The sequence below is a fragment of the Schistocerca cancellata genome, chromosome 5 (genome assembly GCF_023864275.1).
Source record: "Schistocerca cancellata isolate TAMUIC-IGC-003103 chromosome 5, iqSchCanc2.1, whole genome shotgun sequence".
NCBI lineage: Eukaryota > Metazoa > Arthropoda > Insecta > Orthoptera > Acrididae > Schistocerca > Schistocerca cancellata.
Window position 1 is genome coordinate 190,624,061 of NC_064630.1, and position 13,269 is coordinate 190,637,329.

At 44.1% G+C, this 13,269-nt stretch overlaps 1 protein-coding gene across 3 annotated transcripts in view; it reads right to left on the minus strand.

Moving 5' to 3' along the window:
* LOC126188835 (cAMP-specific 3',5'-cyclic phosphodiesterase 4A-like) overlaps positions 1-13,269 on the minus strand; it is a 323,773-nt gene that overhangs the window by 290,342 nt on the left and 20,162 nt on the right. For all 3 annotated transcript variants that reach the window (XM_049930451.1, XM_049930450.1, XM_049930449.1), the window contains exon 2: positions 3,597-3,660. In XM_049930451.1, coding sequence (XP_049786408.1) covers positions 3,597-3,660 — 64 coding nt within the window. The remainder of the gene's footprint in view (positions 1-3,596; positions 3,661-13,269) is intronic.

The following is a 13,269-nucleotide window of genomic DNA, read 5'->3' on the forward strand; positions in this document are numbered from 1 at the left end:
ATAAATTGGTAATTGGGTCCTCCTATCGTCCACCAGGCTCATATCCTGATATAACCGAAAACTTTAGGAGGAAACTGCATTTCGTTTATACCTAAGTTCCTCGACCATAGTGTAATATCAGTGGAGACTTTAATCATCCAACGATCAACTGGGAAAAGTAAAGTTTTCTTAGTGGTGGGCGTCACAGGACGTCCCGTGAAACATTACTCATGCCTTCTCTGAAATCTATGAAGAACAGATAGTTCGGAACCCCACTGATGATGGAAATACATTGGATCTTATGGCAACAAACAGACGTGACCTCTTTGAGGATGTCCACATCGAAACTGGTGTAAGTGATACTGATTTGGCTGTGGCAACATTGATTATCAAAGCACAAAGAGCAACTAAATCAAGAAGAAAGATACAGAGGTTCACTAAATTGTATTTAAAAATCAGTAGTGTCATAAATCAATAAGGAACTTGAAACTTTCAGCGCAAGGCGGGAGCATGCAGAGGAACTTTGGTTCAAGATTAAAATAATGATTGACCATGCACTGGACAGATTTGTACGCAGTAGAACAGTTCATAACAGGAGGGACCCTCCACAGTATACAGTAAGAAACTTCTATAGAAATAGAGACTACTGAATAATATACGTAAAAGAAAGCATAGGACTGCAGATAAAGAGATGCTGAAATTCTGGTCGTGTGTACAGACTGTTAGTGGCACCTAAGTTAAGCGCCCAGTCCCTAGCGAATGTGACAGGAACTAAAATTAATGGTAGCAAAGCAAAATCAGGTAAAATGGGACGTACACTTTGCCGTGCCCTTTGCAATGGTTGGCAAATTATGAATGTAGACGTAGATGACAACTCTCAGGTGCATGTACTTTATGTACTTATGTAAGACTACAACAAGCATACAGAGAAAAATTTGCAAGAGGATTCCACTGAAGAAAACGTGTGTAAGCACCTTTATAAGATCCTCTAATATTACTTCCGTGATTACAACCTTGTCCGCAACGTTCACTGATAGGAATCGAGTGTTTCGCAACTATTGGTTGAATTAAATGTGCAACAGCAACTCCAGTTTTGTGAATGCTTTTAACAAATTCCGAAGACCATTCCTTCCTTTCATATTTATTAATTTCCTTATTGAAGAAAATTTAAACCACGGTGAATATTGTCTCTTCAACATAATCGAATCAGTAGTTGCATCAACAATAACTGTGTAGTATTTCTCATTTTCTCTCTGCATCATGGTGGCACACCTGACATGGGTAGAGCTAGAAATAAATTCTTTCTGGGTGTCACTTAAAGATATGCACTTTTAAACGCTTTCTAGCTTGTCCGTATCTGCCCTTGCTAATATGTTTTGCAGTAACTGGATAATAGCGACTCAAGAGCTGTAATATTCGGAGGAAATTTCCATTATGCATTTCCAATTTTCAGAGATGAATCTCTGAAGGCCAAGCCTCTTCGACCAAGAAATAATGTCACATCATGTAACATGAGAGGTGCCATGTAAGTTGACCATTCTAGAGACGAGCAAAAGAATAGCATTACTTCTTTACTTCCCGAGTATCGGCATGGTCAATTTACCTCTTTCACGTCAATTCATTTCTTCATTTTTACGATTCTTCCAGGACAACTAAACACAAATAGATATATCAAATACATACATTTTATTTTGCTCTATAAAGCAACATATTTTCTGTATATTTAATGTAAAATCACGTTGTGATGGAATCAGAACTGCCTTATGTTTGAATGTTGTTGGCAGGTCTACGAAATTAAAACGACGACTCACAGCTGTTGCCGTGTACGTTTTTTGGGGACATGTTTCGGCAATATTTCCAACAACATTTAAAGAAAGCACATTTTCGACTCCACCACCAGGTGGTTTCAGCATACGCTGTCTAAAGAAAATATAGTGCATTTAAGATTAAACACGAAATAGAATTGTAGGCAGTTGAACTGTAAGAATAATAAAAGTGAAGAATTGAAGCAGGACCTAGACTGGCTTTACTGGTGCTGGGGCAATGTTCTTTTATTTATTATATTGTACAAAATTTATTTTACAATAGTATTCCGATATTTGCCAACTGAGCACTCTGGATCGGAACCCTTGAGACACTTTGGCCTCCTATGATGTTTGGGCGCAGGGGATTTTGTCCCCCCCCCCCCTCCTCGTCGTCTGGACTGTTTACTAATAGCATATATTTATGTGCCCTCCAATTGTCCATTCGACAACCCAGACCGAGAAGTTTGCAGCCGAGATTGACACAGAATTGTCTAAATGTCTGATTTAGACCTTTTAATCAGTTCCAATCGAGAGGATCGTGATCAATTCTGCGTACGAAGCAGCAAAAACAGTCAACATGCTTCTACCATGCTAGCTGTCTTCAGCAATTGAGCCAACCATCTAAAGTATGTTGTTCCAATGTTGTTCCATACGGTGCGGGCACTGCTGGACGCCCACACAGGGCAGGCGCAGGTTGGGTAGGCTACTCACAAAGTTCCCCTATCACACGCATTCTGTGCATACGCTATCCACCTGGGCACTCTTGCCTGTGGGTTCTCAGCCAGTGGACTACGACTGCGTACCCAAAAGCCATGCTGACTTCAGCTATAGTCTGCAACGAGTTACACGGGCGAAGTTCAATAGCCGCTGGCACGAACCTCCGCCAGATATTGGATGAGGCCTCTTAACAAATGTACATAGGCGTCCTTTCTGATCAACATACACACCCACTGTGTTTGTCTCGATTTGGCAGCAAAACTTAGCACTGGCCCAACAGACGAGTTATCCAGTGTTCGCTGACATGTGTTATCGACATTAGGCAGAACCTCGTACCTGTTGCTAAGGTGTAAAGGGACAACTGCACCACCAGTAACCACAGTCAACTGTCAGCTACAGATATACAAACCCACCATTCCCAGCGAATCATCCTTGAGTGGGGCAAACCGGTGAAATGATGTGCATCGGAAGATGAGAAACATCGGGGTTCCAGGGTGTCACAGTTTTTGTCACTGATGCCTCAAGTCACTGCAGATTATGGCAGCAGTATTATGCCCGCCAGCTTCCAGCTGTTTTTGGACAGCAGCCAATTTACCTTGTCTTCACACGTAACGCCGTTTCTACCCACTTTCCTCTGTGTTAAACCGTATAAAATTACACATGTGTGGAGGGAGAATGGAAGGGGAGGGGACATACTAGTCACTAACAAAGAAATTGCAAGCAGAGTGTAAGAAGAAATCAAATTACGATTTATGGTGCTGAAGGTAGAGTAAGTTGGCAACCCCCCCTAAAAAAGATGCTGACCCAGTCACCCGATAAGAATTCATCAAGAACATCTGGTTCATTTCACATGAGAGACCTCAGTCCAAATAGTATCCCTGATGATTACTTACAGGTCACTCCATAATAGTGGATGAAAATTCTCTCTCAAAACATTATACGATTTGTATACTTATATTATTTGACAACAGAAAAAAATTAGTCATATGCCAATTCTGGTATTTCGATTTCTCAAGTATCTGTACATGAACTAGATTACAAACATAATAAGCAATAGATGTAAGAAAAGTATTCGAAATCATGACTAATACTGACCACCAGTGACAGTATCCAACGTGAACGCGTTGAAAGGCCATTGCGACACACGATCCAGGACACACTGAAACAAACAAGGTAATATATTACACATAAAGAATTTTGAGATAGAGAGAAATTTGGTGCATATTCAATGAATTTATCGAAACAGTCAGAATGTAACAAACATACATACTCACCGTCACTGTATCCTCTCTGACCAGTATTGAGACACTGTGGATTACGTCATAATGTGTTCATCTATTCCTGTCCATCCATCCAACTATTAATTCATTTATTTATTCCTGCTCCCACCTGGATTTGCATGCCCATTCTACCTGCCATGCAAAACTCATGTTAAGTCTTGTTTCCTTCAACAATTTCCTCCTTCACCTAAGAAAACGAATCTATCGGTTTTTAATTTGTCTGTCAGTTTTCTGTGTGTGCTAAGTAATAATTTATTTACTTACAATTTTATTTCTTTCTTGTTTATTTACACAGCTTTTTCTTTCAGTTTATTGAACACTAGATTTCGACGTCTGTTCCCAAATTTGCTAGTCAATGCTTTACTGTGTTCACAGGAAAACAGATTGTTCGTAACGATATACAACTGACTGATGTAAAAGTAATTGCGATAGTTTCCAAGGGAGTATTCGGGGCTGGTACTATTTATAATATACGTAAATGATCTAGTGGATAATGTAGGAAGCTCCAAGGGGATGTTTGCAGATACCGCAGTTGACTAGAGAAAAGTTGGAACTCCAGTAGGCTGTAGTAATATGCAGGAAAATCTATAGGAACACGCACCTGACCTGAATGTAAACCCATGTAACACATTATCCATAAACAGATGAAGATATTCATTACTATTTGATTACACTATTGGCACTAAATCATTCGAAACAATAACAACTGTGGAATTCTGTCGACTCCTAATAATTCAAAGTTCAAGAGACCTTAAAAAAGTTTGAATAGCTGAGAGTTCGAGTCAACAAAGGTTTGACTGTTCAATGTGGGAATCATCAGATATCAAAATAAGAGTATACAGTCCAGAAACGTTAAAAAAGAAATCAATGGTCTAATTGTCTAATGACAGAATTAGCAAGAATCGACCATCTAGATGTAACTACATGGAGCAATGGAAACTGGAATACCACATAAAACAAATTGTAGGAAAAGAACACTCAGTGATGGGATACTCTGGACGAGTTTTGTGCAAATGTAATTCACTCACCAAAGAAATTGCTAGAATAAAACAATTGTTCAAATATTTCTTTAATATTGCACCGATTTTCGGGATCATCGCCAGACTTGATTAATAAAAGAGATAAAGGAGATCCAATGAAGAGTGATGAATTTGATATCAGATTTGTTGGTTTAAAGGTAAAATAATTACACAAGGGAAAGAAGAAAAGAAAGGAGACGTACAACACAATAACAGGAGAAAGGAAGAACCAGAAGAACGTGAGCAGGACAACCAACACTACCATGGACAAAACAGGAAAAGCAGATAGAAGCAAGAAACAGGTAGAAGGGGTAAAAACAAGAGAGCAGATGACCGTGGCTGACCGACCACGAGAATAAAAAGGAATAGTCAGCCACTCTGCGACACATTAAAACATCCACCCTAAAAGCATTAGAGTGGAGAACACAAAGGGACAAAAGACATGCGCTAAAACTAATATAGAATGATAAAACCCACCGTCACGTATAAAACGTAAAACTAAATTAGCCGATGAGGCGTTGTCACCTAAAATTAATGGCAACGAGTCAAGTAACTGAAGAGTCCGTCGCAGGACAGCCAAAGGACAGCTCACCAAGATAAGGGCCACTGTCAGCCGGGTGTCGCACCGACACTGAGGTGGGTCATCACGGCGCAGGAGGTAGCCGTGTGTCACCCAAGCGTGGCTAATGCGGAGCCGGCAGAGAACCACAGAGCCCCTGCGAGAGGCCCGCATGGAGGACTGCCACACATTCGTAGTCTCCTTAATGACACGCAGTTTGTTGTGCGTGCTGAGGTTATACCATTTCGTCTCCCAAAGTCCCAAAAACTTGCGGCGTAGTACTGAACGCAGGTCAGTTGCAGAGAAGCCGATCTCCATAAGAGTTTTCCCGGCCTGTTTGGCCAACCTGTCGGCAAGTTCGTTGTCTGGGATTCCGACGTGACCTGGGGTCCAGACAAACACCACTAAACGACTGGATCGTTCCAGGGCATAGATGGACTCCTGGATGGTCCATACCACAGGATGAGGACGGTAGCACTGGTCGATAGCTTGTAGGCTGCTCAAGGAGTCAGTACACACAAGAAACGACTCTTCAGGGCATGAACGAATGTGCTCAAGAGCACAATATATAGTCACCAGCTCAGCAGTGAAAACACTGCAGCCATGGGGCAAGGAATGCAGTTCAATATGTCCTCCATGGACATACGCGAAGCCGACGTATCAGCCATGAGGCCGTCGGTGTAAACTACTCCATGGCCTCGGTACATGTCAAGAATCGAGAGGAAGTGGCAGCGGATAGCCGCGGGGTTAACTGAGTCCTTAAGGCCATTTGAAAGGTCCAGGCGTAGCCGCGGCCTAGGTGCACGCCATGGAGGTGTACGTGAATGGACCTCAAGCATAGGTGGTAAAGGCAAGGACTCCAGTTCGGAAAGAAGAGACTGGACGCTAACTGAAATTGTAAGCCCTGACCTGGGCCACTGATGTGGGAGATGAACCGCCGTGGGTGGGGAAAGGAGACGGTGATTCGGATGCGCAGGAGAACTACGAACGTGTGCAACGTAACTCGCCAGCAGTTGTGCACGTCTAACCTGCTATGGAGGGTCTCCGGCCTCCACTAGAACGCTGGTCACTGGACTCGTCCTAAAAGCTCCCATCGCTAGGCGAACGCTACAGTGTTGCACTGGGGTCGAGTAAGCGCAACGCTGAGGGCGCCGCCGAACCATAAAGCTGGCTCCCATAGTCAAAGCGGGACTGAACAAGAGCTCTGTAGAGCTGCAGCAGCTTAGAGCAATCTGCACCCCAGTTGATGTTGCTCAGGCAGCGGAGGGCATTGAGATGCTGCCAGCACTTCCGCTTAAGGTGACGAAGGTGAGGAAGCCACGTCAATCGGGCGTCGAAAATCAGTCCTAAGAAATATGTCTCCACTACAGCGCGTGAATCATCAGCAACGTAAAGTTCTGTTTCTGAATCAACGGTACGACGTCGACAGAAGTGCATAACACACGAATTTGCGGCCGAAAACTGTAAACCGTGGTGCTCCAGGGAAGGGTACCGCTTATGCCGCTGTAGAGCTCGCCAACGCTCCTTAATTGCTTCAGCGACTTCCGGGCGACCACCAAGGGACTGCCTTTCGCCGGGGGCACCCTAAGTTTTCTGCCACAGAAACGATTGTTGTAGTCACCTGCTCAACCATCACATAGATGTTATCATGTGGGGGAGATTCAACGGTCACAGCTGCAGATTGATAAATCAATGGCCGAGTAATTACCATGAGCCACCCTTAAATGTGTGACAGCTATAGTATTTAAGGAGCAGAGGTCGAACTGAGGCAGTAAAGTTTCGACATCTCTGCCTCGGCCAGTAAGCATGGTGCCACCCCAAAAGGGGTTATAGGCATTAAAATCTCCAAAAGTAAGAAAGGTTTAGGGAGTTGATCAATAAGTGGAGTAAATACATTCAGGGATACTGCACCATCTGGAGGAAGATATACATTGCAGACAGTTATTTCCTGCGTCGTCCTTATTCTGACAGGCACAGCTTCAAGAGGTGTTTGAAGGGGCACAGTTTCCTAAAGACTGAGTTTAGGACATAAACGCAAACTCCAGCTGACACTTGATTATAGGCACTATTTTTCCTATAGTATCCCATACAGCCGCAGAGGGCAAGGGTCCGCATTGCCAGGAACCAGGTTTCCTGGAGGGCAATGCAGAAAGCAGGTGTAAAGCTTAACAGTTGCTGTAGCTCAGTTAGGCGGTGGAAAAAACTTCCACAATTCCACTGGAGGATTGCGTCATCGTGAGACTGGGAAGGCATGGAATACTCAATGAGGCAGTTTACGCCTCAGGGTCACCTGCTGCCACCGACGTTTTACCGGAGCAGTCTATATCCATTGTGTATGAGGGTCCGGCAAGATCTAGGTCCTCAGCGGACGCCAGGATCTCCACCTCATCTGCAGATGCAGAGCTTGTAGGTAGTGGTGGTGTGGGTGCCATACAATTCCCTTGGTCTTGGGGACCTTCTTTTTGGATTTCTCTCACTGCTCCTTGGGTTTCCCTGGCTGGAAGGACTTCATTGATTCAGTCTCCAGGACTGAAGATAAGCATGGAGCCCTATGACCAGCTGCCTTTGGTCTCTTCAGCCACTGGCAGGTGTCATCTTTCCCACTAGCAGAAACCTGGGAAGGGAGTGACCCAAGGGACCCCTTCCTAGCGACAGGAGCCGAAGAAACCCTTAGCCTCAGTGTAGGTCAGTCGGTCCATGGTCTTATATTACATGATTTTCCTCTCTTTCGGTAAAATTCTGCAGTCTGGCGAGCATGGTGAATGATGCTCTCTGCAAGTGACACAGATGGAAGGCGGGGCACATGGAGTATTGGGATGTGATGGACGTCCACAATCCCAAGATGTGACGCTGGAAGCACAGTGGGAAGACATATGGCCGAATTCCCAGCACTTAAAGCACCGCACTGGGGAAGGGATATATGGCTTGACGTCACAGCGGTAGACCATCTCCTTGACGTTCTCAGGCAATGTGTCACCCTCGAAGGCCAAGATGAAGGCACTGGTGGCAACCTGATTATCCCTCGGACCCCATTGGATGCGTCAGACGAAATGAACATCGTCAGATTGCAATAGAAGGTCCCTGTGGCGTATAATACCCTGGACCATATTTAAGCTCTTATGGGGCATGATGGTAACAGAAACATCCCCCAACTTGTCACAATCGAGTAATGCCCATGACTGGGCAGAGGATGCTGTTTTTATCAGTACTGACCCAGAACTCATTTTCGACAAGCTCTCCATCTCCCCAAAATTGCCCTCCAAATCCTGCACAAAAAAACTGAGGCTTCATGGACATAAAGTATTCCCCATCAGCTCTCGTACATATGAGGTACCGGGGCGAATAAGCTTCACTGCCACCCTTAGCCTGGCGTTCCTCCTATGGCGTGGCCAAGGAGGGGAACAATTTGGGTCGTATTTCTTAGCATTGAAGTTAGAATTTACCCGCTTAGAAATTGCTGGCGGCGGACCACAAGCAAGATATGACGTACTAAGCTTCATGGCGTATCTACCGCCCTGATGCCACCCACTCCGACCAGGGGCCCTCCCCATGGGCTCCACCCAGCCTCAGCAAGGGCCACCTGGCAGAATGGCCATTGCTGGGAGTCCCGATGCCCTAGGGAGATGGGCATCGTCTCCATGGCATACGTGGGGAGTTAACGGCGCAGGCATCAGCAGAGCGATCCCTGTGTTGTCAGGAGGCTACGAGCAACAGGGTACATGGCGGCCCCACCACAATGGGCTGGCTACTGTGCTGGGTATGAGGTGCTAAGAAGTCCATGACCATCGTCGGCGCAGAAAGCGACACTTCATAGTGCATGGTGGAAAACGTACTCAGGAAGGGGTCATCGCCCAAGAAGTGGAGAATGAGCGGGACTGCAATGCGACGACGAGAAAGTGGGCTAAAGATCTCAATGCACGATGGACACGATGCGCCATGTAAGGCGCCCTTCCCCAATTGTCTCGCTCTTCGGGAAAATGTAGAAAGATGGAGGTGAAACCCGACATGGGATCATCACGTAAAGGGCGAAACGTGTGAGAGTCCTTTTAGTCGCCTCTTACGGAAGGCAGGAATACCTTGGGCCTATTCTAACTCCCAGACCTGCAGAGGGATTTATATCAGAGTTGGTTAGTGAGAATGAGAGTGTTGCGGAGATTCTCAACTAATTCCAGAGGCAGATGCTACATGGTATTCATCATGTGTCACAGATTACTGTTTCAATTCCAGGAGCAGATGGGTAACATAATACTTTCTCACACATATGACTTGTGAAACCAACTTGACGATAAAATCAACGTAATTAGCGCTGATTCAGCGGTGAGGTTTAATCGGGAGTCATTTTTCCTACACACCATTCGCGAATGGAACAAATGGTTCAAATGGCTCTGAGCACTATGGGACTTAACATCTGAGTTCATCATCAGTCCGCTAGAACTTAGAACTACTTAAACCTAACTAGCCTAAGGACATCACAAAAATCCATGCCTGAGGCAGGATTCGAACCTGAGACCGTAGCAGTCGCGCGGTTCCAGACTGAAGCGCCTAGAACCGCTCGGCCACAACGACCGGCGCAAATGGAACAGAGGAGGAGGAAAAATAACAGTGGTAACATAAGTACCGTTGCTTGGTGAGTATACATGTGAAATTTTGGGAGGCTAACAAACAACGAAGTTTCATTTATTGTGTGCATATAGTGTGAGAGCGAGAATACATGACTCGATTGGTAGGTAATAGGGGTATACAGGGTGAAAAATTTAATACGCAGAGATGCCAACCCTGGTAACAACAACAGTTCTAATCTGGCTGAGCAGTGAGACAAACCAAGCTATCGTGACATATGAGTACGTCGATCCAAGCTACTTCAGCTCTATGCCATAGTTCATTAATCTTAATTGCTTAAGGGCATGCCAGTCTCTCAGCAATTCATGACTAGATCTTTTCAGCAAGAATGTGCTGGGCATGACAACCTCGAACACCCTATGTGTCAAAGTAGCTCTGCACAGTCAGGGAAACATGGGGCCTTGCATTATTTTACTGGAAGATAACTTACAGAGACCTCACAAATAAGGCGCAACAACTGGATTTTACACTTTAGAAATTTAATATCTGCTGTTCCAAGTACGAGCTGAGCGAAACAGAGATGATAGTGTTGTGTACCCAGTGGCGCCCCAAACCATCAAGCTAGTTGGTGGAACTGTGTAACAATGGCGAATGTTGTTTGGCAATGTTCGTTCTCCTCAAAGCCTCCATACAGAGATACAACCATTGTGATGCTGAACGCAAAACTGGAAATCGTGGTACCGCTGGGTGTCTACTGCTGTCACTGGGCGCCCTAATGCATGTGCACCTCACTCTGGTACTAGGTCAAGAGAAGGCGCGACAGTGCGAATTAGAAATACACTGAGTTATCCTTCTTTACTTACAGAATTCAAATAGCATTACAACTTCCTTTGTACTACTACTCTGAAATGCTAATCCTTTACATACCCAACAAGCTTGTACTACATTTCTTGTTAAATTGCCATCTGTGGCATGCCGTCTTGACGGTGCTGCAGATTCATAGATGCAGTTCCATCTAACTGAAACTATGCTCCAATATTCCTAAACATTAGTTATTTTGTCAACTCAGCTCAGTAAACGTTTTCATCAATTCTGGATAGAGGATATTCTCTCTTTGTACTCTGCTTCATGAATGTTATGTAAAATGCAGTTAAATATTACTTATATCTACACTATGTGATCAAAGGTATCCGGACAACTGGCTGAAAATGACGTACAAGTTCGTGACGCCCTCCATCGGTAATTCTAGAATTCAGCTTCCACTCTCGCAAGCATACGTTCAATCAGGTGCTGGAAGGTTTCTTGGGGAATGGCAGCCCATTCTTTACGGAGTGCTATACAGAGGACAGGTATCGATGTCGGTCGGTGAGGTCTGGCACGAAGTCGGCGTTCCAAAACATCCCAAAGATTTTCTACAGGATTCAGAACAGGATTATGTGTAAGCCAGTCCATTACAGGGATGTTATTGTCGTGTAACCACTCCACCACAAGCCGTGCATTATGAACAGGTGCTCGATCGTGTTGAACGATGCAATCGCCATCCCTGAATTGCTCTTCAACAGTGGGAAGCAAGGAGGTGCTTAAAACATCAATGTAGGCCTGTGCTTTGATAGTGCCACGCAAAACTACAAGGGGTGCAACCCCCCCCCCCCTTTTCATGAAAAACACGACCACACCATAACACCACTGCCTCCCAATTTTATTGTTGGCAGTACACACGCTGGCAGATGACGTTCACTGGGCATTCGTCATACCCACACCCTGCCATCGGATCGCCACATTGTGTAACGTGATTCATCGCTCCACACAACGTTTTCCCACTGTTCAATCGTCCGATGTTTACGCTCCTTACGCCAAGCAAGGGTCGTCTGGCATTTACCGGCGTGATGTGTGGCTTATAAGCAGCCACTCGACCATGAAATCCAAGTTTTGTCACCTCCCGCCTAACTGTCATAGTTCTTGCAGTGGATCCTGATGCAGTTTGGAATTCCTGCATAGTGGTCTGGATAGATGTCTGCCTATTACACATTATGACCCTCTTCAACTGTCGGCAATCTGTCAGTCAACAGACGAGGTCGGCGTATACGCTTTTGCACTGTACGTGTCCATTCAGGTTTCCACTTCACTATCACATCGGAGACAGAGGACCTATGGATGTTTAGGAGTGTGGAAATCACGCTAACAGACATATGGCACAAGTGACACCCAATCACCTCACCACGTTCGAAGTCCTCGAGTTCCGCGGAGCGCCCCATTCTGCTCTTTCACGATGTCTAATGACTACTGAGGTCGCTGATATGGAGTAGGTGGCAGCACAATGAACCTAATATGAAAAAGTATGTTTTTGGGGGTGTCTGGATAGTTTTGATCACACAGTGTATATCCTACACTCTGAAATCATCTGCATACCTTTTGCTCATGTTAGTGTTGCATTTTGAATGAAAGAGATAGCGACTACGACATGTTTCTATTCAGTGATAGAACGTAAGTTAACAACTGGAGCAACTGTGTACTTCAGTGCAAACTATTCGTTACACAGAAATTTTATGCATATAGCCATACATACATTATAAAAAGGGTGTTTCTTTTTGAGTATATTTTGATGACAGTGCAGGACTGTTTATATTATTCATTGCATGATTCTTGGAATATGGAAGTAGAACCAAGCAACTTTTGGTCATGTAGTCACACGAATTTAGAAATGATGAATTTTCACTTCTTAACATTTTGTGACTATTTCCAGTTTATCAAGGAAAGACAAGTCAATAATGTAGTGATTACGAAGAAGAACAAAATGTGTATGTTGCGTGATATAATACTGAAAAGAGGTTGCAGACAGTTTGAGCATGGAAGGAGAATGAAGTTACTGGAAAAATAAATTAACCACTACATGTAAAATTAATTAACAAACAGTACAGTCAGATGACTCAAGAAGCAGTCAATAAAATCTACAGTAAAATGCGGTGCAGGAAGGGACCAACTTCGAAGTACCGTGTACATAGAAGCAAAAATGTATTTAATTCATAGATTTAACAGTAATTTTGAAATGAAATTGCATTAAGTTGAGGAATTTTAAAATCTTTACTGTGTTTTCAAAAACCAACAGTAGACACTATTTACATTCTAAATCAATACCAGTCACGTTTACTAAGAAACAGGGTCGAAACAAAAAGTGAGAGATAAATAAGATCGATTGATGAATGGGACTAAGACAGACATATAATGAAACAAACACTGGCCATGAAATTTAACTAGTTATTTTAAATGATTCTAGAAAGAACAGGGACTAAAACAAACAACTGCAAACAAACACACTACATTTATTCAGCAGACAATTGATGCACTACTGA